Here is a 26,400-nt window from a genome sequence, read left to right as displayed (position 1 = left end):
CGTAAATAAGATGCTTAAAATGGACTGTACTTCTTCCCAAGTGTAAGTATTGGGACCTAAAAATTGATCTAACCTCTCAGCTACTCCAAGAGGATCATCTAATAGAGTCCCCATCTCTTTCTTAAAGTTTCGTACATTGGAGGTGTTCAATGGGACTGCCACAAATCTGATGCCTCCTTGATTGCCTTCAAGGGGCACCTCCCGTAAGGGATATAAAGAAGCTCCCTCAGTTATGGCAGTTTTACTTCTTGTACATGCAGCCGGAGGTAGAAGGGGAACCAACGGAACTGTTAAAGCCGCCGGGGCCGGATAATTAAAGTGTGGAGGCGGCAAGTTATCTAGTGATTCCCATTCATCATCTTTCTCTGTTCCTTCCTTGTTCTTATCCCCTTTTTCTTTGGATTTTTCATCCTTTTTTAGTGTAAGTACTGAAGCTGGATAAGGACGTGAAGTCCTGATCCACAGTTTTGCATAATCGCTTTCTTCTTGACTAAAAGGGTTTTTTTTTGAGTAAACATAATGTATTTAAAGCCTGACAAATCCAGTCTTCAGAAGATACAAAAGTAGGCCAGAAGACATGTGGTCTTAAAGGTTTCTTCGGCCATTCAACCATACAATATTGGACTAATTTTAATTTACTTTTTCCTCTTCTAGGACCTCTTTCATTCCAATTTCTAATCATTATGTCTAATGGACTATCTGGTGGTATATCCGGTAATTTACTCCTTTTTTTTTTTCTGGTCCCAGGTTTTTGATTCCTTTTGACCCATCTAGGAGTTGTACTGTGGCAACTCCTACAGCCCTTGTAGGGGGTTGGATCAAGGGAGCTGAATCTCTTACCCACCCATGTATCCCTTGGGAATTTTCTAAGGCAATTCCACTCGCCCTGGGAATTTTCTATGGCAATTCCTCTTGCCCTTGGTTACCGGTAAGAGTGTCTTGTGGGGGGGCTGAACCCTCTACCCACCCATACACCCCTAGAACCCATGCTCCCACCCACAAGTCTTATAGGATCCGCTTCAGTCCTTCACCAGCCAAATCCCTCACGGGAGTTTGGAACCGTGGTTAGAAGACCTCCAGACTCGATTCAGAACTCAAATCCTGGCTCTGAAACTACTTTCGTTTCCAGAATGAGGTTCTGTCTCAATCACACTCTCACACACAAGCAACCAAATCCCACCCAACTGAACGGTATCCCTTATACTCACAACTCCGTCGTCTTCGTTCGGGTCTTTGTGCACCAGAATTACGGGTATTTTATACTGCAGTCTTTCCTTTGGAGCTCCAATTCCTTTGACTATTGCTTCTCTTTTGTCCGTTGATCTCTGGAGACTGACCCAGACTGCTACTTTTGAGCCACAATCTGGGGGGCGCCCCTCGAGAAGCCACAGTCCAGGAAAGCACACTGAGATCACACCAGGGTCACCAAATTGTTATAATCAGACAAAGCCAATTTATATATAAATATATATATATATATATATATAGTTTATTTGGATTCAATCAATTTAGGGTGGGAAGCAATAGGCAAAGCAGCGCCAGGTGCGTGGGGAGCCGCAGCTCTGCCACACACACGCCGAGTTCCAAAAAGCAGCGGTTTTTATACTCTTGTGCCATCGTCTTTAACCAATCTCCTCCCGTCAGATAGTTGTCCTGCTCTTTTCCATTGGGTCATTTGAGTTGCTTGGGTGCGTGTCCTCCTCCTATTGGGTCTTTCGAAAGTCTCGAAGCCTTGGTCTCCTGGCGCGCTTTTCTCCTATTGGATCTTTTAAAAGCCTCATGATCTCATCTTTTTGGCGGGCTTTTCTTCAAACAGCAGTTACATGTCAGCTCTAGGTGGGGTTTCTGAGACAGGGTTACAGTGTTCCAATCCGAATGGCACACTTGACATTTTTATTGTTTAACATTTACAGATCATTCAAGTGTATCGTACCCGCCCTGCCCAACCTAACAAATTAGTTACAATAGTTTATTACTGTACCCACCTTGCTTAACTTAGCAAATTAGTTACAATAGTTTATTACATCTTGATTGGTTTTTTTCTTTGCCTGTTATATTTTCATGTTAACTTTTTGATGTGAATGTAGCCAGGCTTCAAGTCACTATGTGTAAGCAAAAAATTATTTTGTAGACTTTTTTCATCTTCAGTCTTTCTTTTCATAGACAGAAATTCTGTGTAGGTGTCCTCTGAACAGGAACTGTCCCAAACTTTTGACCATTTTTGTTACCCTTTTCCATAAGCTTTCCAGTTCCACTAAAATCTTTTTCAGATGGATGAACCAGAACTGCTATCCTGATGTCATTGCATCATGGAGTTACAGTGGCGTTTTGATGTTTTTTGGTTTGCTCTCTATACTTCCCTAATAAATTCTTATATTCCGTGGCTCTTTAGCTGATGTTTCTGTGGACTGATCTATTAAATTTGCTGATGTCTTTGAACATAACAGCTCAGCTCATTCAGAGCTCATTATTGTGTATGGAAACATAAGGCTTTTCATTTATCTGCACTGAATCTCATAATTTGTTTTATTGCTCAGTTATTTGGTGTGATGAGAAGCATTTTTCTGAAGCATTTTTCAGTTTTTGTGAGAGCTATGCAAATGGCAAACTTTGACATCTTGTTACTGATTTTATTATCAACTGAAATTAAATTGTGTTTGATTTTAATGTAAGTATAGAATTAAGGGATATTTTAGTAAAAATCATTTTACATTTATTGTATTTTGAATCTAGCAACTGACTGCTACTCTAAAATCCCCTGTACAGCCCCGTACCAAGGCTGAAGGGATTGGTCATAGTTGTTTAGTAGGAACGGCTAGAACCTAGGTAACAAAACACGAGGTGATTTGTAACCTGATTTATAATACATACATAGGACTAGAAGAATGCAAGTAGTTGTCAAGGTCCAGGATTAATGGGAACTGAGGGCAGTGACCGTAACAGCTTGCAGGTACCTGCCAAGAAAACCGTGTCCTTAAGCAGAAGGTAATTCCAGCAGGGGGAGATCGCGAGCACTGACGCATGGACCACCTACTCACATTACACCCCAGAGCCATTTCTAGACATTTCTAACCTCTACTGCGCAGAATCGGAAGTAGGAGGAGAATATGTTAATGATTTATTGGAAGTTATATGCTTATGTATGAAGACTTAATGACTATGTATGAGTAAGTTCTATATAAGGTGTGTGATTCTGGTGCCTGGCACGTGTTGTTGGTGAGAGCACTCCCCTACACGTCCGGCCGTCAATAAAGAAGTGTCTGCTTATCTGCATCACATTGGTGTCGATAAGTTATTTTTATCCCGGGTTTCAGTGACAATCTTCCTCTTCACATGCTCCTCTAAATAATTTGTGAATATTGAAGAGTACAGGCTCCAGCAGGAGTATCTAGGACTTCTTCCTTTCATCGAGAAACCAACTGTTGAGTCAGCCTTCCTTTCTTCTCTTTTAACCAGCTATTTATTTACACTGCTGAGGACAGTCCCCTTTGCTGTAGCAGCCTGGTTTCCCTGAAACTATGATGAAGGAAATCCAGGTAGATGATTGACCATAGATCCCTGTTTACAGGGACACCGGTTCCTTTTGTAAATGCTACTGGATTTGTGAGGCAGGTCTTGTGAAAACCTTTCACTGAACCTGCAGAGACTTTTCTTTGGTTGTAGAGAATTGGGATAGAACTGAGGAGACCGGTCTGGAGAGAGAATGAACAGCCATGGGAGCAGCAGAAGAAACAAGCAGCAGGAGGGCTGTGAGAATAGCGGGGTGATGGCACTGAGATTAGCAGGTCATCTAGATCCCAGCACATCTATTTGTAGCTACTGAGGAGCTCCAGCTCAGGAAGCTAATGTCAGTCTAAAAAAAGGCAACAGATTAAAGTGAAAATCAGGCCTTTAAGTGGTGGAAAGATAGGGCAGGAGTCACACCCAGATAAGAAGGGAAAGGATAATCCCGTTGGTTCACACAAGTGGGGAAGGATGGACAGACAAAAAACCCAATCTGTCAGCTCCTAAATGGCATGAAAAGGTACTTACAAAGTCAATAAGTAATTGCCAAAATCAGAACCACCCTGGAGATGGGAGGAGGATTTGGAAGCTGGTGACATCCTCTATCTCACAGCAAGCAATGCTGGACAAGTTGCCTGGATACAAATGTCTTGGCACCCAGTGACTGGCCAGGCCAGGTGGACACCCTTGGTACTGCCTGTGGTGGTGAGAGTGAGAGGGGGTTTAGCTGAAAACAGTAAGATCTCCAGTAAGATCTCCGTTGAAATATACCACATTGTTGCTGCAATGTCACAAGGGTTTCATAAAATCACAGAACCATCTTGGTTGGAAAAGCCCCTGAAGCTCCTTCAGCCCGACCATGACCCTCCCCCTGACCGTTCCCAACTCCCCCAGATCCCTCAGCGCTGGCTCAGCCCGACTCTTCAACCCCCCCAGGGATCCCGGGGACTCCCCCCTGCCCTGGGCAGCCCATTCCAACGCCCAACAGCCCCTTCTGCACAGAAATCCTTCCTCAGAGCCAGCCTGACCCTGCCCTGGGCAGCTTGAGGCCATTCCCTCGGGGCCTGGCGCTGGGGCCTTGGCTCCAGAGACTCATCCCCAGCTCTTAGTTTTCCTACACGGTCTAGCATTGCTGTTCCATCATTCTATTTTTATTATAATTTCTACCTTTTTTATTGGTATGTACAAGAAAGTGCTGCTCTTACGGGTCCATCGACATCCCTGGGAACGCTTCAAAAAGTTGGTGGTGTATTTGCCACTCTCCTGTCCTCTAGCACTAAAGCAGTTCTCAGTGAGAACTTATTTCTGCTGTTTCATCTTTTATTCCTTTAGGGTTGATGCTTGAACATGAGAGTATAATCCCATTCATTCGTTAACTCATTACTGTTCATCAGTTTGATCTGAGACTTCTTACCAACATCTCAGTTTCAGACAGATCTGTCAGTTCCCTGTGATGAAAGGACGGGAACCTTTCTGGGCTCTTCTGTGGTAGTCATGGATAAGAGTATCTTAATTTTTTTCCTGATAGACTGTCCTCTGAGGACATTCTGTACCTTGATCTCAGAAACCTTCTGGCAGACTTCCCCCTGATGTTTGAAAACATGGTTGTCCCTTATGTCACCTGCTCATTTGAATGCAAATTCAGTTTATCCAAGGCTCGTATTTCCTATGGCTGCCTTAACCTAGTTCAGCCATGCTGGCTGTCCCCCTCCCTCCCTCCCCGCCCCCCAGGCCTTTTTGGAGTAGGTGGCACATACTTGCTCTCTAAACAGTCTCCAGTGACTTGCATACACTTTGCCTTTTAGGCTAATCATTTTAATTCTCTCTTTTTTTTTAAATTTTTTTAAATTGATGATGGACTCGCTAATAATTTTTCTTTAAATAATAATTAAAAAGCCCTGACACATAAAGACCTTTATTCAATGCATAAAGGATGAGTCAGCTGGACCAGTTTCCTTCCTTAACGCTATGAGTCCCTTATCTAGCTCCTGCCCCATCTTCTCATGCTTCCCTGAAGAAAATGCTCAGTCTTTGCCATGTTTTCTGTTGGCTTTTTTCTTTGCATCTTTACCTCATCTTTCTTCCACATTCTTATCTCTCACTAAAGCTGCCCCCTCCCTCCCCCAGCGGGCAAGCCTCCCATTTGGCTTTGGGTGGAAATCCATGATATTTTGTACTCTGCCTCTCACACCTGATAAGTGGTGTTTCAGTTTAACTCAATCTGACAAACCTAAACTATCCAGGGGGTAGGGTGAGGACTCACCAGCAACTTGAGTGGCTGCTGGATGTTGGTGGTTTAGCAGGTTTTTCTCCATTTTTGATAGATTTCTTGTGCTAGCATTGCTGTCCATCTTAGCAAGAGGGCTGTGACTCTTTGGGGTGCTTCATCTCCAGCTTTCAGCTGCTGACAGATGCCTCCATCCTTGTCCTTGCAGCGAGGTGTGGGGGTCATTTCAGGAGTAACGCTGTCGGGCCCCCTTGCACACCACACAGGTGAGAAAGTCAGCCCTGTTTTCGGTTGTGGTCTCACAAGAAGACACCGGTGCCATTTAGGTGGCAATTTCTCTAGACCAAACCTGTAAGTTTACTGCAGTCAGCCAGGAGTAGAGGAAGAACAAGTTCCCAGGAACTGACAAGGACAAGAAGTATGAGTGCAGGCACTTCTTAAGGAGCAAATGCTGATGAACTCAGAGGGAGTTGACTGAAACATCATCTCACTTTGTCAGGGATCAGCAGGAGTGGGGCTGCTCCCCAAGGAAGGATGAGCTGGGGGTCAGCTGGGCATGGGCAGGGCCCTCACCACCCAGGGACCTGGGCCAGGTGGACAGAGCAGGGTGGTGATAATGGGGTCCATGGACAGCCCCAGGCAAGGTGACGTGATGAATGAGGTTCTGGTCCATCTAAGATGTTCAGTCAGGAGCAGCAGGAGATGGGACTGGAGACAGGACTGACTGCACATCTGAGATCCATGGAGGGCACCAGCTTGAAGGAAAGTTACCTACTATCTGTGTCTGAAGTCCATCCACAAAATAAAGCCTGAGGCAGAACTGAAGGCACATCAACACAGCTCAGGCCAGGACTGGGTGCTCAAGCCTGGGCTCAAATGGAGCTCCTGGGCCATGGGAGGAGGTCCCAGGTGAGGCTGGTCAGGGCAGTTAAGATATATTTTGGGTTGACATAGTGCTGAGGGATCTGGTGGAGTTGAGAATAGGCAGTGTGAGGTTCATGGTTGGACTGGGGGATCTTCAAGGGTTTTTCCAAACTAGATGATTCTGTGATATTAATGTCCTTGGGGGCCGGTAAGTCCTGTAGCAGTGAGGGAAGCAGATCCTTGGGTTGACTGCTTGAGTCTTCAGACTTTCTTTAGCCAGCACATTCTGATTGTGCTCAACTTCCTGCCGGAGGACTGGCCATCAAATGTCCTCAGTAGGAGTGGTGGGACCTGGCCCAGCCCTCAGGGGACTGCGTAGTCCCCTCAGTAGCAATTTTCTGTCTTGGTGGGTAAAAAACTGTCTGGATGGCCGGGCTCAGAGGGTTGGGGTGTGGTTCACGGAAAAAAAGACTCTACAACTCGAACAGAGTTATAAAGCAGGTATGTTTATTCTGGTGCCGGGGTGCAAGGGGATTTCTCCTCAAAGCTTGCACTCCCACCACACATTTTACCAAAAACTTACAGAGTGTGGATTTCCATATTCATTGGATTACATAACCCAAACATACATATGCATGAGTAGGGCTGGGTTAGTTAGAAAGGCTGATGCCAGCAGTTTATGTCATCTTTGCACCTGCGCATTGCCTCCTGGTGGTCGTCTTTGGGGGTCTTTGGGAGGAAGGCTCGTAGTCTTTCTCACTTTGTCTTTTCCCCAGAGCACGCACAGATTCCCTTGGCCAATTTCTTGAATAACAAGAGTGTTTTTACTTTCTGTCTATTCTAAGAGAACCAATAGAACTTCTACCATTTGTATATGGCTATCTTTACTCATTAGCAAAATTCCAACTAGTTAGAGCCACCTGTTACTCAAGGACATAAGTACGATATTTTGCTGAACATTGTAGTCCTTGGTAGATTTTCACAGTGAACTGCTTTGTTTTAATGAACACAGCAGTCCTTCGTAAAATTCCACAGAACAGTCTGGGCAAGCACGATTCTTAGCAATATTTTTAAAAATACTATAACTTGCTATAAATAAGTAAGTTGCTAAGCAGTTTTCTATAAGTAGATAAATCTCAAAACAAGTAATCATTTCTCTGTATCAGGTGAACGGAGTTAAATCCAGTTGGCGGCCGGTCACGAGTGGTGTCCCCCAGGGCTGGGTTTTGTGGTCAATCCTGTTAACGTCTTTATTGATGATCTAGAGGAGGGGATCGAGTGCACCCTCGGTCAGTTTGCAGATGACACCCAGTTGGGTGGGAGTGTTTGTTGATCTGCTCGAGGGTGGGGAGGCTCTGCAGAGAGACCTGGCCAGGCTGGAGCCATGGGCTGAGGCCAACTGGGGGAGTTTCACTGAGGGCAAATGCCGGGGGCTGCCCTTGGGCCACAACAACCCCCAGCAGGGCTACAGGCCTGGGGAGGAGTGGCTGGAGAGCTGCCAGTCAGAGAGGGACTGGGGGGGACTGATAATGAGCCAGCAGTGTGCCCAGGTGGGCAAGAAGGCCAATGGCATCCTGGCTTGTGTCAGCACTGGTGTGGCCAGCAGGGACAGGGAAGGGATCTGAGCCCTGTGCTGGGCACTGGTGAGGCCGCCCCTTGCTGAGTGGGTTCAGTTTTGGGCCCCTCACCCCAAAAAGGCCATTGAATGACTCGAGCGTGGCCAGAGAAGGGCAACGGAGCTGGGGCAGGGTCTGGAGCACAGGTCTGCTGGGGAGCGGCTGGGGGAACTGGGGGGGTTCAGTCTGGAGAAGAGGAGGCTGAGGGGAGACCTCCTGGCCCTCTGCAACTCCCTGCCAGGAGGGGGCAGAGAGGGGGGATGAGTCTCTGGAGCCAAGGAGCCAGCGCCAGGCCCCGAGGGAATGGCCTCAAGCTGCCCAGGGCAGGGTCAGGCTGGCTCTGAGGAAGGATTTCTGTGCAGAAGGGGCTGTTGGGCGTTGGAATGGGCTGCCCAGGGCAGGGGGGGAGTCCCCGGGATCCCTGGAGGGGTTGAAGAGTCGGGCTGAGCCAGCGCTGAGGGATCTGGGGGAGTTGGGAACGGTCAGGGTGAGGGTCATGGTGGCACTGGAGGAGCTTCAAGGGCTTTTCCAACCAATATGATTCTGTGATTCTATCACTGGAGGGGAGGAGGAGAATGAGGCAGTGAGGCAATGAGGGTGCGTATCTCTGGAGCATGTATTGGGAGTTGTTCCTGGGTGCTGCTCACCCCTGTCCTTTTGGAAAAGGGTGAGAGAGGAGGAAGAAGGTTTTCCTAGTGCTGAGGAGGTCATTAAACAGAGGAATTTGATGCTCTGAGGTTGAACTTCTGTGGCACTGCAGATGAGCAAGAAACCCAACAAGTGGTGCTGGGCTGGTGGGGGAGCATTAAGGTGGTTGAGGGGGGGGGCTGTGGGTTTTTAACTGCAAACTTGGGAATGTGCTGTCTCAGGTAGAGCTTGGACTCCTGATTGCCCCCGTGTTGGTCGGTCTCAGCTGGCTCATCACAGTGGTGGTATTACAGAGAAATTTGGGGCTTTCTGGGGCGGGAATTGCTCCTAGGGGCAGCCTGTCGATGCTGTTGTCAGGAACAACCTCTCTGTGGTCCGTGGGGGAGAGAGGAGAAGGGAAGGTGACGCTGAGCACCAACAGGAGGGAGAAAAAAGCCTTGTGAGCAGATGGGGTCCTACTAGAGTCTTCCCGAGAAGCTGCATGAATGAATGAGTGGGATTTTTGTTTCTCCCCTTTTTTTTTTTTTTTTTTTTTTTTACCAGGAAAAAGGCTCCCTCCCTCCTTCCAGCAGGGATCAGGGCTCTGAAAACTCGAGGTAGTATGTCACTGGCATGACAATTTTCTGGTTAAGCCTAATGAGACTTAGATTTGCCTAATGAGACTTGAGTGAGGCATAGAACAGTGGTTTCTGCTGGCTGAAACATCAGGTTTTCTAGGTCGTAGCAGTTAAGCAGAAACTGGGGTTTGTGTATTGCCTCATTAGAGAGCGTGTAGCTGAGTGTGCAACTCTCAAGGAGACCCCTGATCCTTTGGGATTCGTTGGCATCTAAAATTGTATCTTCTTGTCCACTGGCTTCTGTAGCTTGCAGGGTTTTGGCTCCAAAGCTTGTTTTCACCATGTGAATTGTCTGAAGTTTGGGCTGAACCAGACTGCAAGTGCAAATAAAGCACAACTGCGATGGAGACATCCTGTTGTAATCTGGGAGAAAGGTTAAAACTGGGATTTCCAGGAGGTCTCCAGCTTAAATTCCTCTGCTGGTCCTTTACCTGCCCCTCCAGGGGAGCGAAGATGCCAGAATGAGCTGTTTTGGTGGGGGAGGAAACACATGCTAGAGCTTACGTAGCTGTAGACTTGAGCAATTATTGAGGAAGGAAACCGAGCTCTTCCTGCTCAACAGGGCTCAAAGGCAGCTGCCAGTAATGTATTCTGTAGGTCTGTGTGGAATCAAATAGCCCTTTACTTGGCTGTCCTTTGGTAGAACGAAAGCAAATGTGTGTTTTCAAGGCTTCTGGGTGGGTCTGGACATGGCTGTTGGGTGTGGGAGGTGGTCCCTATGGAAATGCTCAATATAAACCCCCCGGAGCACATCTGGGGTGTCTTGCACTGAGATTCTCGTGGGGTTCAGGCTCTGGAGTGCCCGGAGGAGCTGCAAGGTCGGGTTAAGGGCTGGCAACAGCCTGTGGCAGCGTTTGGCAGCATCAAGAGGAATGAGCAGCTGGTTCCTGGGTGGGAGACTGCCTTGGGGGAGCACGAGGGACATCAAGGGAGCACGAGGAACATCAAGGCTACAAGGACTTGTGTCCTGCTCGGTGCTCCTTTGAGTTGGTGCTTCCCCATGAGGAAGCAGGACATGGGCTGCCTGGGCTGCCTGGCCCCAGACTGGTGCAGGAGGGACACTCTGAGAGGGACTCAGATGAACCCATCCATCAGCTCAAACAACTGCCCCAGGAAGAGGGAGGGAGGGAGGGAGGGAAGAAGGCAGGAAGGTGGGAAGGCAGGCAGGCAGGAAGAAAGAAAGGAAGGCAGGCGGTCAGATATTTTGAGCATTTTCCCTGTGGGTTGGCTTTGGGGTCCTTCCACCCCAGCACAGGGTCCCGGGGCAGCCCCAGGTGTGGGCGCTGAGGTGGAGCCGGGCTCTGGGCTGAGGGCTCTGAGCAGCCAAAAGGACCTGGCGTGAGGAAGGCAAGGGAACGAGGGAGTGAAACGGGGTGTGGTGGAAGCGATGAGGAGACAACTCTGGAACAACCTTCATTTAATTCTTCCGTGAGATCGGCATGTGTAGAAATGTTACAGGCTTGTTTACAATACTGATAACATTTGCATTGCTGTGTGGGTTAATAGCAAAGCCCTTTATGTCAAGTACAATACAATCACTTCATAAATTTTTTTATATAAAATAAACATTTAGAAACGTCAACTGTTATTGCTATTAAGTTCCTGAGTTATGTTGAGAACATGTTCTCTTCACCTTCACTAGATGCTCCCCGCTACCAGCAGTGTCTGCTCATCAGTCACAAAGCTCTGCGGGGCGTTATAAAGGGTTTGTCCGTGCAAGCTGACGACTGCACGCAGGGAAATTTTCTGTATTAGGAAAAAGGGAAGAAAATTCAAGTTAGCAGGCTCGTCACTGGCTCAGCATGAGCAATTTCAGTAGTCAGATGAAACACCCAAAGGCAGATCGGCTCCAGAAGTGACTCCCAAGCTGTTCTCCTGGGCTGACTCGCAGCCCCGGGACTGACAGATCTCACAAGTGATGCTGCTTAAAGCGAGTCTGACGCTGGGCCGTGGGTGTTAATGCTGCTGGGGTAGATCCCTCTGAGGGAGAGAGGCTGCTCGATGCTACGGGTCTTCCAGCCTTGCTGGCTGGTAACAGAAGCCCATCCTGCACCACATCAGGCTGTTCAGAGTTGGAGAAGCAGAGCGCTTAATGTTAACTTCATCTTACCTGAAAGTCGCGGATATAGGTGAGGAAGAAGCTGAGGAAGGAGAATGCCAACGACCACTCTGAGACGGTACTGATGAGGTGAGCTGAGTAGCCCTGTGTAACAGTGAGAGGGGAAAAAATATCAGTGTGAAAAGCTCCTCCGGAACCTGCAATGGCACAAAGCTTGCACACATGACATCCCGCAGCCACAGCCGTTCCCCCTGGAGAAAAACATCCCTCAGCGTATCTGGAGTCTCTAAGAATGAAGCGCTGAGCTCGGCAGAGGAGGGAGAATGACCAGGAAAACACCGGCTCCGCACAACTGCGTGGTCCCGCTGGGAATTTAATATCCACCTGTAAAACCTGACGGCTCACTCAAGAGCTTGGCATGACTGACCGCAAAACCTCTTGACAAAAGGTTCCAGGCCCTCCTTTGGATGTGACCAGACTTCTGAGAGGCTGCTTGTGCTTTAAGGAGAAGCTCTCCAACCAGCCTCCCGTAGGCGTCACGCCTCCAGCAGTGCCTGGAGAGGATGAGGAAGGGCAGGGAGACCGGCAGAGCTGGGAAGACCCACCTGCCCTTTCTCTGTCCCCCTTGGGCCCTCTCACTGCCCAGACTTGCAGCTTCAACAGCAGCTCTGCCGCTTGGATCCTCTGGCCTGTTTCTCCTGCTGACCCCCCCGACACCCACCTGGCCGCAGGCAGGAGCTCGGCTTCGCCACAACCACCTGGCACCTGAGATTCCTTATTTAGTGTTATGGTGTATCGCAGAATCCCAGAATCATTCAGGCTGGAAAAGCCCCTCGGGATCAACAAGTCCAACCCTCAGCCCGACTCTACAAAGTTCTCCCCTACCCCACATCCCCCCACAGCTCATCCCAACGGCCCTGAAACCCCCCCAGGGATGGGGACTCCCCCCTCCCTGGGCAGCCTGTTCCACTCTCTGACCACTCTGTCTGGGAAACATTTTTTCCCTCATGCCCAGTCTGACCCTCCCCTGTTGCAGTAAAGCCATTTAACAGTGTAACAGTGACAGGAATCGCCGACCAGCACAGACCAGACGGGCTGGTGGTTTGACAGCTCCTTAGGACAGTTCAGTTACTGCCCATGAGTGAGATTAATTTAAAATAATGCTTGAAGCTGTCACTGTTTTCCAGAGCAGTAACTTCAGTGAGTAGCTGCATCCTGGCTCAACTGGTAAAGCTCACTTGTCCTTCCCTGTCCCAACTACATGCACACAACTGCAGCAAGTGCCCAGACACACTGGTCACTGCAAATAACATAGCTGGGTTTTGTTCTCTGTTTATTTTCTCCACTCAATCACTTACCTTCTCCTGAGGGTCCCAGTGCAACTTCTGCACCAGATTTGTTCCGTACAGGCCACTGTATAAGACAACTGAGGAGACAAACACTGTAAAGAAATATCTTAAGGAAAATTCAAGACCAAGAATGAGCGACTTGGAAATTTCAGACTCAGCTCAGGATTGTGTCAAGCTGAGGCTGTAAGGAGCTCTCTGCATGTTTTCCATGAGGTCTCCTCAGCATAATGAGCAGTAATGGTGACACGGTCACAGCATTCCAACTGACTAGTTATTGTCACATGAAAAGGTTAATTCTAATCTAAATCGATTAGCTTTGTTCTCTGTATGCTGCATCTTGTTATACCCCCTTGATCAAACAGTGTCCTTAGTTAAACTCTGATCAAATGTGAATACTTACTCAGCATTTTGAATTTTTTTAGTGGTATTGTCCAGGCTAACAGTGTCTAGACCTCTTTCTCTGACTGCTTTTCAACTTCTCAACCACCTTGAATTCTTGGTATGTGGGTTACAGGTTGGAATACTGTATCATTTGCAGCAGAGAGGGTTATTTGCTTTTCTGTCTTCCTCTTAGTTCACTCAAGGTTTGATAACTGCTTTGGTACAGCAGCCAAGGAAAAACCCCCCATGACAACGATTCATTTGATCAGGGACCTGGGTGCTTTCTAGAGTGATTGAGATGTCACTTTCCACATCGTACAGAGGGAGGATATACTACATCACTGCTACTGCTTCTGTAATGAAACTGGGAGCATTAAGTTACAGGAGATCTGATTTTCATAGGATTAAGATATTAACTTCTTCAATCCTTAATGAGATTAAACATCAAGAGCCTCCTGACGTGAAAGATTCATTCTGGTGGTGAAGAAGGCTGAACTTACTGGCACAAACATGTCTTTGAAAAACCAGACTTCCAAAGCTTATTGCAAAATTGATGTGAGTGGTCCAGGGAGCTCCGGTTACCAATCTGAATGCAAGATACCCAATTCTCTGCTAATTAAAATGTACAGCTTTAGTAGCTGTTAGTTACCTGCCTGAGTTACTACTGCAATGGAAAGAATTTAATCATTGTGGTGCGAAAATAACCAGCTCCCATCCTCCCCTCATTACAGAGCGGGTAATTATCTGCTTTGCTCTTTCTGTGTTGGCTATTCTGCTGTTTCATTCCAGCAGAGGATCAGGAGCATTTTTATAGCCTCAGAGAATCACCGAGGTTGGAAAAGACCTCTAAGATTATCGAGTCCACTGCTAACCCATGTCCCTAAGTACCACATTGACACATGCTGTAACCCCTCCAGGGACGGTGAATCCACCACTTCCCCGGGCAGCCTGTTCCAGTGCTTGACAACCCTTTTGGTGAAGACATTTTTCCTAATATCCAATCTAAACCTTCCCTGGTGCAACTTGAGGCTGTTTCCTCTTGTCCTATCGCTTGTTACTTGAGAGAAGAGACTGACCCCCACCCCACTGCAACCTCCTTTCAGGTAGTTGTAGAGAGCAGTAAGTCTCCCCTGAGCCTCCTTCTCTCCAGACCTAAAGAACTGCAGCTCCCTCAGCTGCTCCTCATAGAACTTGTTCTCCAGACCCTTCTCCAGCTTCGTGGCCCTTCTTGGACACGCTCCAGCACCTCAGTGTCTTTGCACTACAAGTGAGGGGCCCAAAACCAAACACAGTATTTACGATGCAGCCTCACAGTGCCGAGTACAGGGGGACAATCACTTGCCTAGTCCTGCTGGCCACACTGTTGCTGATACAAAATGCTATTTCCTTCTGTCCTCCAGTACCAGTTACAACCATTTCACTCACAGGCACAGACTTCTCCTTGTTACTTTCCCTTATTACATTATGAGCTGTTAATTCAGAAAATACTCCAACAATTGCCCTTTTCTTCCCCTTCCATACATATGTATGTATATATAATTATTTCTACAGCTTTACTTCCCTCTAATTTTGGTTAGACCACAGTGGTTCAAAAACCTCTACAGACTTGGGGTTTGTGGTTTTTTGGCATCTGCAGAAGGCTCTTAACTTGCAGCAGATCATATTGTTCCATTTTAGTCTTCCCCAATTGTATTTGGCTCCTAACTGTTCAAAGCTGAAAATCTTGTTCTTTGATAGCACCAAAAATTTCTGGTAGGGACAGCAATTCTCAAAGTCTTGCAGATGCTTCCTCCTCAGCAGGTAAGGGTCCTTCTTCACAGATAATCAGCCTGTGCCCCGACCATCGCTTCTCGTCTGACTGGTTCAGACTATATAATCTTGCAGTAGCAGGAATGGGAGCTCAGCGAGATGCTCCGTCACTGGGAAATAGGGTGTATGGTTTAGTATTGGTTTTGGCTGCGAGCCTGGAAATAAGTGGAATTGGTGGGGATTAAACTGGTGGCCTTGATTCAGCTGCAGGAGGGACAGCATTTAAACAACGATTTTTGCACTCTGGTCTTTTGGGATGTAAATTCGAAAGCTTTAGTGTTGTGGTCCTCTTTGACACAAAACTGAATCATAGTTTTCCAAATGCAATATTTAGGTCCATTAGGGTGAGCAGAGGAACCGTTGTGGTTGTTTCCTGATTGTTAAGTGACTCTGGAGAGGGGAAAAGGCCTCTCTTTCTCGATGGGTTTGCCAGTATTTCTGTAAAGCCCACAGCTGCTTCCAGCACTCAGAATTCAAAGTTAAGGGAGCTGATAGATTCCAGAGCCGAGGGAAGGTTGCAGGAAATGCTGGTCAGAAGTGTCTTGTCTTCTGAGGTCAAATGTCTCTCTTGACTCAACCTTGGCAATATGGTCCAGAATTGTGTCTCTGATAAATGCCGGCACTTTAAACCTGCTCTAGGAGCCACCTGGCACAGTGCAGCACTGCTGCTCACCGTTAGGTTAGTTACTATGTTCTCTTATGCTACATTCTGTGCTTCTTTTTGTTGTATCCAGCTATAAAATTTGCTGCAGCATTCCTGTCACCAGGGAACACACTTTTATTTCTTACCTGGCTTCCCCCACCCACCCCCTAAAACCACCTATCTCTGAAGTTCACTTGCCTTTCTCCCCATCTTTCACAATCTACAGTCACACCTCTTTGTGATAAACTCTTACTTTGCCATTTTCAGTCGCTGGTGTGCAGAAGGAAAGGAGAGGAGAACGGGTGGTAACCATCCCTCTTTCTTACCTTATTATCCAGCGGTTTAACCTGATGGTTCCCTTCTTCCTGAAGTTCCCAGGTTGCAATACAGAGTACAAACAGATAGCAGGATACAAGCTGTAGGTGTAAAGACAACAGGCCTCCTGCAGCACAGCCTTTCACACTGGTGGGTTAAATTAACGTAGATGCAAATCCTGTCATTTGTGAAGGCTGCTCTGTTTTATGGTGACACTGCACAGCAAAAGGATACTGCTCACAATGCTTGAACAACACCAGAGCAACACGGTCAGACGGATCCAAAAGATGTCTTTGCTGTGGACTTCTGGCTGCATCAGGTACGATAGGACGGTCTGAACCAGCATATAAATGGCCCCTACTCCGAATGTCAGGCAGGCTCCAAGCACGTGTATGTAGTACAGAATACATTTCTGGGGAAAGAAAGCACTGCTTGTACAGAACTTCGTTTCGTTTTAAACGTGGAGAACAATTTTCTTCTGTAAATCTCTGGCACTCCACACACTCCGCTGCGTTCTCACATCCCAAGCTAAGCAATTCTGGAACGTGCTAGTACTTAGGAGATTTTTCTTGGAAACCTCATCCAGAATCATCTGGCAGCCAGCACCTGCCAGCCCTCTGTGTTGCTGCTTTTGTTAAGGTCTTGTGGCTAAGTTACAGGTCACAGCTATATCTTAACTACAGGAATTTATAAGAGCCATTCTGATTAGCCATAATGGACATTAATACAGAAACTGGATGACAGAGTCCCTGCAGTTGGGCAAGTAATGAGAGTGACAACAGGCTCAGCATTTCTATCCCAGGAATCTGTTTATCTCTGAAAGTTAATGCAATATAGGATAAACAACACAGTTCTAGTACCCAAAATGGGATTAAAAATAAAGAGATTTAGCGCTTCTCTGAATTACTCTAGTCTGAATAAGCCTTGTTTGTCAAATTAGTATATTTGAATACTTCAGAGGGAACGAGGTTGAATGAAGCAGTAATACCTCTTAACTTAAAAAACACTACAGGAGAATGACTTGCCAAGCAGTAAAAAACATTAAAACTATGAGTTATTCCAAGAAAAATAACCTAACTTAAAATTTATGCCCTGAAATATCACATTGTGTTCAGTCCTCTCCCCCCAGTGCCCAAAGACAGAAACTAGAAGCGTTATCTTGCCAGTTGTGCAATGCAAGGCCTGGCAATCGTGCAGGTGATCTTTCATGCCCTAAAGCATGAGACTGTCTGTGTATTTTACTGAGTAACTTGTAAGATCAGCAATTGCCGTCACCCTTCCCTCGCAATCTCCATGCACACAAATGAATTTGAAGTGCTGCATCCACAAAAGTGGGAATTTATATTTAAATAGTGAATAACCAAGCTGCAAAGGTGTGTGCTCTGAAATCATGTGCTGTTCAGTGATGAGGGGTCATCAGAGAGAAATCTATTCCCCTTGTGAGAGGAAATAGAATAAAGCAACAGCACTGCCTGAACAGCATGAATTAAACCTCCCAGGAGGATGAACCCTGTGCTGCTGCTTTGACTCCAGCAGCGAGAGCTCTCTGGAGCTCTCTGTGTGATGGCTGTTCCCATATCCCCTTTGTTCATCTCTGTATATTTTCACACTTCAGTTGTCTTCAGTAACTAGTGGATTCTAGAGGGTTTTCATGCCTTTTGTCTCTGGGGTGGCCCTCAACTAGTCCTCACCATCACTTGGATATGTAGGTACCTCACTTTCAATTTTTGTCTTGCTCTAGATTAAATGTTACACAAATTATTTAACAAATTAACATGCATCTTCTATATTTTGATTATCTTGAAATCTACAGAAATTAGACATCCCCTCTCCAGTGGTGGAGGGAAATCATGGGGTTGAACACAGGCTGGAGGCTTTTGCATGGTGGGTGTGGTAGGGGAGGCTCTGACCTCTGGGTAGAGCCAGGGCTCGAGAGAAAACTAAATAGATTGAGGCCTCCAGAATAACCAACCCCACCATGAGTGTGCTGAGGTTTCTAGGACAGGGGCTGCTGAAGCACTTGGAGAGCTGTGCTAGGGGAGAAGGGATAACGGTGGAACCTTCCAGGAGCTTTTCCTCTTCGCTTTTCCCTGGCCCTAATCCATCAGGAGACCAAGGTGACACTGCAGCCTCTAGTGGCTAAAGGCATCATTACAGATCCCCCCAAACCCAGCGGGGAATTAATATGAGGCTGGCAATTGTACAACTGTCTCGCATGTAACAGCCAACGAGGCAGAATGTGGCGCTGCTGATGGTGTGAGATGTGAAAATATAACTTTTTTTTTTTTTTTTTTTTGGAGGGGGTAGGAAGTATTGGGGGTGAAAAAACCCAGAGATACTGGGATGGAGAAATTCAAAAGCTCATTAACACTGCAGTATTCTTAAGAATTGTGTGGGTCTGAAGGAAAACGTCCCTAAGAGAGCAGATTTTTCAGAGCTGGACTTCTTGTGGGGTTGGGTGTTTTCGTTGGCTTTACTTCTAGTTGTAACAAGTTTTTACTATTTGATACCTGATTTTCCTGAGTCAAAATACAATACAGTTGTGGTCTTTTGATCTGGAGCTAGAGCTTTCAAATGTCCTACAAGGAGATCCAAGATGAGTTTGCTTTCTACAAAACTTATGGGTTTCTTAATGTTTTGGAATTTCATGAATGGCTTCTCACAAATCCCAGTGGATAAAGCAAGTAGGAAATGAGTAAGAAATTCTAAACTGAAACTTAGCTTGTTAATGGTTTTCTGTAGGGAATTTCACAAAAATCAGGTTTGCCCTAAAACGTTTTGCTTTCAGTAAAGGCCCCATTTTATCAAATATCTCAGTAAACAAACAAACACACGAATCTGGACAGCTTCAGGACATTGCAAACAAAGCACAAACCTAGAAATTTGCAATAATGCAAAGTCCAAAACAGCTCATCAGTCCTAGTGTCAGGCCAATCTTATTAAGCTTGATGATCTTGGATCTTTCTGGATTCAAAGCATAAACTTGTTTATAACGGACATACATGGTAGCCATACCTGTTAATGAAGAACCCAAATGCAGTGAGATTTTCAGCTGATGAGCTCACTGTCCTTTTTTAACTGGGAAGATGCTGAATGAGAGAGGCAAGTATTTAAAATACAAAAACTCTGTTATGGTACACTGAAACAGGAAAGCTGAGAATCTGGAACTCAAAACTAAATAATATAATGGTAAACAAGTCAACCTACTAGATTTTTCTGATTTTTTTCCTAGATTTACTAGATTTTTCTGATTTCTTTCATTTGAAAGACATACTAGGTTGGTTTTCCCCTCCTCTCCATAATCGCTGCACAAGGTGAATGCCTTGAATTTGCATTTCTGTTTCTCTTACGAGCCTACTGGGATTTTTAAACACATTTTTGGCTTCCTGGAATCTGCAATTGTCATGCTAGCTTTGTGGGTAACATCATTGCCATGCACTTTCCTCTGAATTGCTTAAGATAATTAAGATTGATTGCTTAGAATTTAGTTTTTTACTGAGAATTACGAGCTGTCTAATGAACTGAATAAGGAAATTAAATTGTTTAAAACTGTGTGCATTCCAGAACTGCCTGCAGTTCACCAAGGACAGATTTCTATACTCACCCAAGAAAGCTGAAATATTTAACATGATCCCAAATAAGCATCTTTCAGGAGGTATTGTCCCCGTATCACTGGAAGAGATAAACGGGGTGATATGTATCTCTCTGTACTAAAAATACTTGCAACACAACTTTACTTATTTCAGTCTACAAAGGAACCATAAGAAGCAGGTTTGTGAAAAAACCCTCCCAGATATTTTTCACTGATTTTTTTCATTACTCAAACTATACTGTGCTAGTTTCCAGAGCTGTGGAAATAAGCATGGGAAAGACACGCTATCCTTACAACAGGGAATGAACATACTTGGTATAACTATTCCTTTCATATTGATCTGGATTCCACAAGAGGTGAATGAAGAGTATTAAAACTGGAAAAATGAAGCAGCTGGAAAACTGAAAGACCAAAACTAAGATCATATGGACAGCCTTGATGCAATGCAGTTGGGAATATAGATTATAGTACAGATCTACTGGTGCAACCAAAGCGGGTAACAGCAAGACACTTTACTCTCAACAGAGGGTTGGAGAGGCACCCCCAGTTTTGCTTTCATCATCATTTTAAGGATGCGTTCACAGAGTCACAGCCTAAAGGTTAGACTTTTACACAAAAGTAGGTAGCTTTAAATAGAGTTACACACCAGTAACTATAAGTAGTTAGTAAGTTTAGAACTGGAGCTGTTAGGTGAGAAATGCTGTTTAAAGTTTGGAGTTGGGGAACAATTCAGAGGAGTGAGAAGCCAATTCGGTTAACAGGGGAAGTGTGTGAGCGTTACTGACCTGATGTAGGGCACCAAAGGGTCGACGTGGTGTAAGGTGATAGCAGTAATGTATGAAAACACGAAAGATGCAGCTGACCAAACAACCAAAGCCACAGGCAAACAAGAGAGGCCTTGCTGAAACCACCACATTTCAGGGCTGACTTCTAACGCTGAACACTGTGGGGAATCAAACACAAAGGTTTGCTAAGATTTCACAGAGGTTTTGCTTTTCCTGAGGCAAGCTGCTTCGAGTACAGCAATTTGATATTGCTCTCAGTCCTGTCCTGCAAACCCAAAGTGAACATTCAACTTCACAGCACAGAAGCAATCATAAATAAGCAGAAATAACATCTGAAAATGTTCATCTGGACATTATTAGAAAATCATGAGAAAAGAAACCACTAGCGTCACTTTATTACATGTCTCCACATTTGTTGCTGCCAGAATAAGGTCAAGTGGGTCATTGTGAATAACTGATTCTATTTTCTTCTTATCCTTGTGTCATAACACCATGTTAGAATTAGTGAGGCTGACAGAGAATGTGTCCCAGTAGTGACAGTTTAAGTGATAGTGGCTGTTGTGGAGTCTCTAATGTCCATTAACAATCAGCTGGGCATCAGCATGGGGGAAATGACCTAAAATTACTTTAATATCTGCACTCATTTACTACCTGTCAAGTTGTGTGACTCAACATTTTATAAGCATCATTTAAATAAGCTCATGATATCTATGAGCAAGAGCTGACTGCCACAGCCTTCAAACTCAAGGGCTACTTATTGCTGGTGGCAGTAGAGCAGCTACCATGGAAAAGGTCCGTTTACAATGGACTGAAGTGGTAACTCTGTACTCACGCTACGCAGTTCCGTAAGTCCCAGCCTGACAGCAGATCTGTGTCTCTGCCTCCAGTTCTCCAAGAGCAATAATGTGCAGCTGCGTCACCCTGGTGACCTTACACAGAAAGAACTGTGGCTCCTCTCTACTCTTGCTGCTAGAAGGAAGTGATTTTCTACCAGTCTCAAATACAGTGTTAAAGAGAGTTGAGTCCCAGCATGGCTGAGGTGGGAAGGGACCTCTGAAGGTCCTGTCCAACCCCCTGCTCAAGCAGGGCCGCCCAGAGCCCGTTGTGCAGGATAGCTTTTGAGTATCTCCCAAGTATGGAGACACTACAAGTTCTCTGGGCAACCTGTGCCAGTGCCCAGTCATCCTCACAGTGAAAAATTGTTTCCTGATGTTCCCACAGAACCTCACATGTTGCAGTTTGTGCCCATGGCCTCTGGGCCTGGCACTGGGCACCGCTGAAAAGAGCCCGGCTCCCTCCTCTTTGCACCCTCCCTCCAGGCAGGGAGCTGAGATCCCACCTGAGCCTTCTCTTCTCTAGGTTATACTCACCCCTGCATTTTATGCCATTTTACTGTTGGTATTCCTTTACATTTACACTGGTGAGAAGAGTACAGAAAGTGTTTTAGCATAGTTGAAACTGGGGACTGTAAATGGAATATGAAATAGGACAAAGGTGAAGAGCAACTAATACGAGTACAGATCCAAGGGCATCCAGGCAAAGATCAAACAGTACGTGAGAAAAGCAAAATAATGTTCAGACAAAATAGGAAGGAGTGCAGCACTGAGAGGTTTAGGGGGTAGGCATTGAGAGACGGAAAGAAAGGAGAAAGAGGAAAGGAAGAAAGGGATAGGAGGCACTAAGACTAGAAAGTTTCACGGGAGGAAAAAAGAAGTTGAAACAAAAGTGGGTGAATCTTGTAACAGATCAGAGCTGATCAACTCCTTTGCATCTCACTTAAGAGAGCTCAGCACTCTTCTGACATGGACTTACTGCACACGGCAGGTATTTGGTCCCAGGCAGACCTGGGCTGTATCTTATGGCTGACCAGGCCAGCACGCATGCCTAGGAGAGCTTGTGGAAAGCCAGGCTGACAGGCAGGTGGACAGATGCATCACACAATGCATAACAACACATAGTGAGAATTGTTCATTTGCCAGAAACTGGTGACTTGTGTTTGTGCTGCTTTTAAGCCTAGAATATTAGTGGTTCAGGCAAGAACAAATGAGCTCTGGCATGCTCCTGGGAGGTAATCAAAACCAGCTCTAACTGATAATCCTTGAAAAGAATCTACAGTTGCATTCTCATAAAGGTACAGCTGCTTGTAGGGAGGATGTTAGCAGATAAAGGTGTCTAGCAGGGGATGTGGTGAATAGAGTGACAGAATTCAAGTTGCTTGCTTTCTTACCCTTCAGCTTTCATTTTTAAGCTAAGTATAACATTTACCTTCTAATGTTGGCTTTCATTTTAAGACTGTAAACTTGACAATTTTAAGACTAAACCCAGTAATGAATGTAACTTCACAATCCTGTCTCTTGTATGAGTAAATTGGGAGTTTGAAAGAGAAATCTCTAATTTGCATGGCATTCTCTGTTACAGATGTTACATGCTTGGGCGTGTCATTCCAAACTTCAGGCAGTCTGATGCTTAGATTTTACTTTTCCTTTAGCATTTAAATGTTAATAGTGCCTTAGCTTTATTTTTGAGCTAATAGGTTTTTGCCTGAAAACAAAACACCAAAACAATACGCCACATACCTGAGAACAAGGGCATCAAAAGAAATGTCACCTCAAGGGGAATCCAAAGTCATCTTTCTGGTGAAGTTCCACATTTCCTTCATTTTTTTTTTTTCCGAAATCTTTGACATATAAAGGAAAATAATCAAGATGTGAGGTACTTCTATACCTCTTACTCTACAGTATTTATTCTCCTTAGCACTTCTATTAGTCACTGCTGCTGACTAGACATTGGATTAGATGGACTGTTGGCCTGACACAATATGTTTTTCCTGTGTTCCAAGTGGTTTAAGGAGTGAAGCTTGTGTATAGTGGGATGATAGAAATGCAGAAAAAACAGGTGTTTAAGATTTTTTGATGTATCAGACTTGTCTACATAAAGATTTAACTTGAAGTGAGAAGCTTTCAAGAAAAACAATGAATGCAACTGTTTTAATGCAATTAAAGCCAGTGCCTAGGATCACAGCTTCCACCTAAGGAAGAGGACAGAACAGAGTCTTCCCGTTCCACTGTGGATGGGCATCCCAGTGTGATGCTGCTGATACCCTGAATACGTGGCAGGATACCTGAATTTAACCAGACACTCCACAACTCCGTCTTCACATGAGCAGCTGCCATTTTCGCCCACTGGAGAAGGGGTCAGAGAGGGGATACTGTGCTGCATTCCTGTCAGCTGGTGATATTCATAAGCTTGCACAGACGTCTGCAGTGTTTGGGTGCTGCTGAGATGCACTTCTGGGGTACCACTGCCACGAGGATGCAGTGGGGCTGAAGCTATGTGCGGGTGAGGCTCAGGCAACGCAGATTCTCCACCTGTTGGGAGTATTTGTGTGCCTGTGCAGATTGATTTACCTGGACTAAGGCAAGCTTAGTAAAGCCGAACAGCTATTCCCAATTCCCTCTCTGCATATTTCTCTTAGTACATAATAAATGAGCAAGCCCTGAGCAAGCCCTGCTGCAGAGAAGCCCTCAGTCAGTCAAGCTTGGGCATATGCAACCTGTGCTGTCACTTAGGCCAGAGCTAAGGCCTGGACACAAATTAGGGTCGTTTTTATGTGGTCAGGCATGAAGAGCAGTGTGGCAGCTTCCACTGTAACCTGAGAGCTCTGGTGAGGCACAATTTCTTACTGTGAATATAACTGCAGGCTGGTACATCCCAACGGCACAGGGATTAGAGCTGGTTTGGGCTCTGTCAGAAAACTGCAGCTCTTACTATCACAGACACAAACCCCTGACAAATTCTCCTTACACTTAAAACTGGTTTGTAAATTGTTCCCCACTAAATTCTCTTAGCCCTGTCAAGATCTTTCCTGAATCCTTATCATCTCCCTTCCCTGTTTAATTTTTTTCAGTGAAAGCAAGACTTTTTTCATGCTCTTACATGGGCAGACTGTAGATACCAACCACAGGCTTTACCCGGTGCAAAGTCTTGTGCACATTTATGGCACCGTCTGCTCAAGGCCGTTTGAACTTCGCACTGCTGCAGATCCACCGTGTCACTGCCAACCCACAGGGATCTATCTGTACGCAGGAGCGGAACCAGGCAGCTCAAATCACTGGGAGGCAGGATGGAATTGCCTTGCAATTGCCAGCTGGAAGGTCCTGAAATAAATTAACACCTCATCCTGTCCTATTGTTTTCAGCAGTGAGAAAGAAAACACACTCAACCTCCTTGTGTTTCCACAAGGTCCTTTGCCAACTGATTATGTAAGGTTAATGGTTAGCCTCTCTTTTCAACATAACTATGCTTTTCTTAAACATTTATCCTGATCTGTAGGCACTTTTGTGTCCTAAGGGGATTTTAAAGCCCCAGATTGAGTATCACAGATCTCTTCTGCAATAGACATTAGCTAATTATCATCAATTGTCAAGGAAGCGTTTCAAAAGCAAAGATTTTAATCATCTCTGAGGTTTTTCTTTCAATTCAGGAAGTGTGCAGCAGCATTCTGCACATGCTTGAACATGCGGAATAGAAACTACAAACGAAAATAAAAGGTGGCCAAGACCGTTAACAGCAGAAAGTTTATGTAGAGTGATAATGCTGAAAAGATGGTCGAAGTACATGGGGAAAAGGGAAATTTCTAAATTAATCAGATACCATGATTATCAACTGCCCTTTCCCTGCTCTCTCAGCAAGGCAGGCAGAGATAAAGCCTAAGGGATACTCCTTTTTCTCTCTAGCAAAATACTCCAGCAGACACAAAGTGTTGAAGGAAGAAAGAGACAAAGCAATTTTCCTAAGTAAACACAAAGGCTGGATGTGGATGAGTCAGAAACACGTTCATTTGCGCAACTTATTGACAGGGTCAAACTGATAACAGCAGTCAAAGGTTGCTAATCCTCAAAGGACTAGAAGTAAGAAAGTAGGAAATGTGTCACCTTTGTTGTTCCCACTGCAGGGTAACGAGAGATGACTCATTTTGAGTGTTTTCTCAGTACAGACACCAAAAAAAGTTGCTATGAAATCTTTTGGATATGGGGGTCAGCTTCCAGAGAGTTGAGGCGAGGATCTTCATGCCCTCGCTAAGCCTCTGTTACCCAGTTGGGGAAGCAACAGAATGGCAGAGCGCCAAGCCAAACAGAGCCAGGCACAGGGTACCGTGACATAAGGATGTACCAATGCCTGTTTTAGAAACCTGGCATGCCACGATATTGGCCTGTCGCTACAGCTGACTGAGGAGCTCAGCGTCCAGAATGAACGCGTGCTACCTGTCAGTCCAACCTGTCTAACCAGAGAAAAGCAGCTTAAACTACGTGAGTACTCGAAGCAGAGCACGGGAGACAGTTTCCCACGTTACGCCTGGGGAATCGAAGCTGTCACAAGGTCACGGAGAGGGACTGGAGGTGTCGGGTGTGCGGAGGGCAGCTCTGGGTGGTGAGAGGGAAAAGGGTTTGCAGGGAAGGTTTGGGAGAGTACTGGGCAGGAAGGGAGATGGGGGGGGAAAGGGGAGGCCAGAGGGCCGGGAGGTGAAAGGACAGAGGGGCTCCATGGGGTCCCCAGGGCTGCGAGGGTCACTGGAAGCGATGGGGGGGGGGTGGTCGAGGGCCGTTGGGGCAGGACGGAGAGCGATGGAGGGTCACAGGGTGGCGGGGGATTTGCTAAGGGAGGGACGGGGCACACCTGAGGTAACTGGGGGTCTCTAGGGGCGTTGGGGGCTCCAGGGCGGCCGGCGCGTCGCTATGCGCGGCGAGAGACAGCGGTGAGGGCGGTCGGGGCTGAGGGGGGTCAGGAAGGAGGAGCCCAGGGATGACACCGAGGAGTCCCCGGGACGCCGGGAGGGTGACGGGGGGGTGAGGGGAGAACCGGGGAGGCCGCGCTCGGCGAGTGTCCCCATCCCAGCCCCCCCTTTACCTCAGCCGCTCCCGCGCCGTCCCCGCGGCGGCCTCGCGCCGCCCCGCCCCTCTCCGCCCTTGCCCCGCCCCCGGCGCGCGCCAC

The 26,400-nt window shown here is 46.3% G+C and overlaps 2 protein-coding genes across 4 annotated transcripts in view; one reads left to right on the top strand and one right to left on the bottom strand.

Annotated features, from left to right (window-relative positions):
• Positions 1 to 26,400, top strand: part of CEPT1 (choline/ethanolamine phosphotransferase 1) — a 79,727-nt gene that overhangs the window by 22,121 nt on the left and 31,206 nt on the right. Inside the window, exon 1 of one of the 3 annotated variants that reach the window (XM_074925302.1) lies at positions 25,499 to 25,718. The exons of the other annotated variants lie outside the window; for them this stretch is intronic. The gene's annotated coding sequence lies outside the window, so the exon portion shown is untranslated. Of the gene's footprint in view, positions 1 to 25,498; positions 25,719 to 26,400 lie in introns of those variants that run through there. 3 annotated transcript variants of the gene reach the window in all.
• DRAM2 (DNA damage regulated autophagy modulator 2) lies at positions 10,877 to 26,364 on the bottom strand. Its single transcript, XM_074925309.1, is given in 9 exon segments — positions 10,877 to 11,222; positions 11,587 to 11,679; positions 12,894 to 12,976; positions 16,267 to 16,444; positions 18,908 to 19,047; positions 19,637 to 19,704; positions 20,410 to 20,567; positions 22,986 to 23,086; positions 26,317 to 26,364. Coding segments are annotated over 7 exon segments (801 nt in total). The 5' UTR covers positions 20,541 to 20,567; positions 22,986 to 23,086; positions 26,317 to 26,364; the 3' UTR covers positions 10,877 to 11,114.

This window comes from Athene noctua, chromosome 23 (genome assembly GCF_965140245.1).
Source record: "Athene noctua chromosome 23, bAthNoc1.hap1.1, whole genome shotgun sequence".
Taxonomy (NCBI): Eukaryota; Metazoa; Chordata; class Aves; order Strigiformes; family Strigidae; genus Athene; species Athene noctua.
The sequence above is the reverse complement of the archived record's forward strand: the minus strand, read 5'-3'. Positions and strand labels throughout refer to the sequence as shown.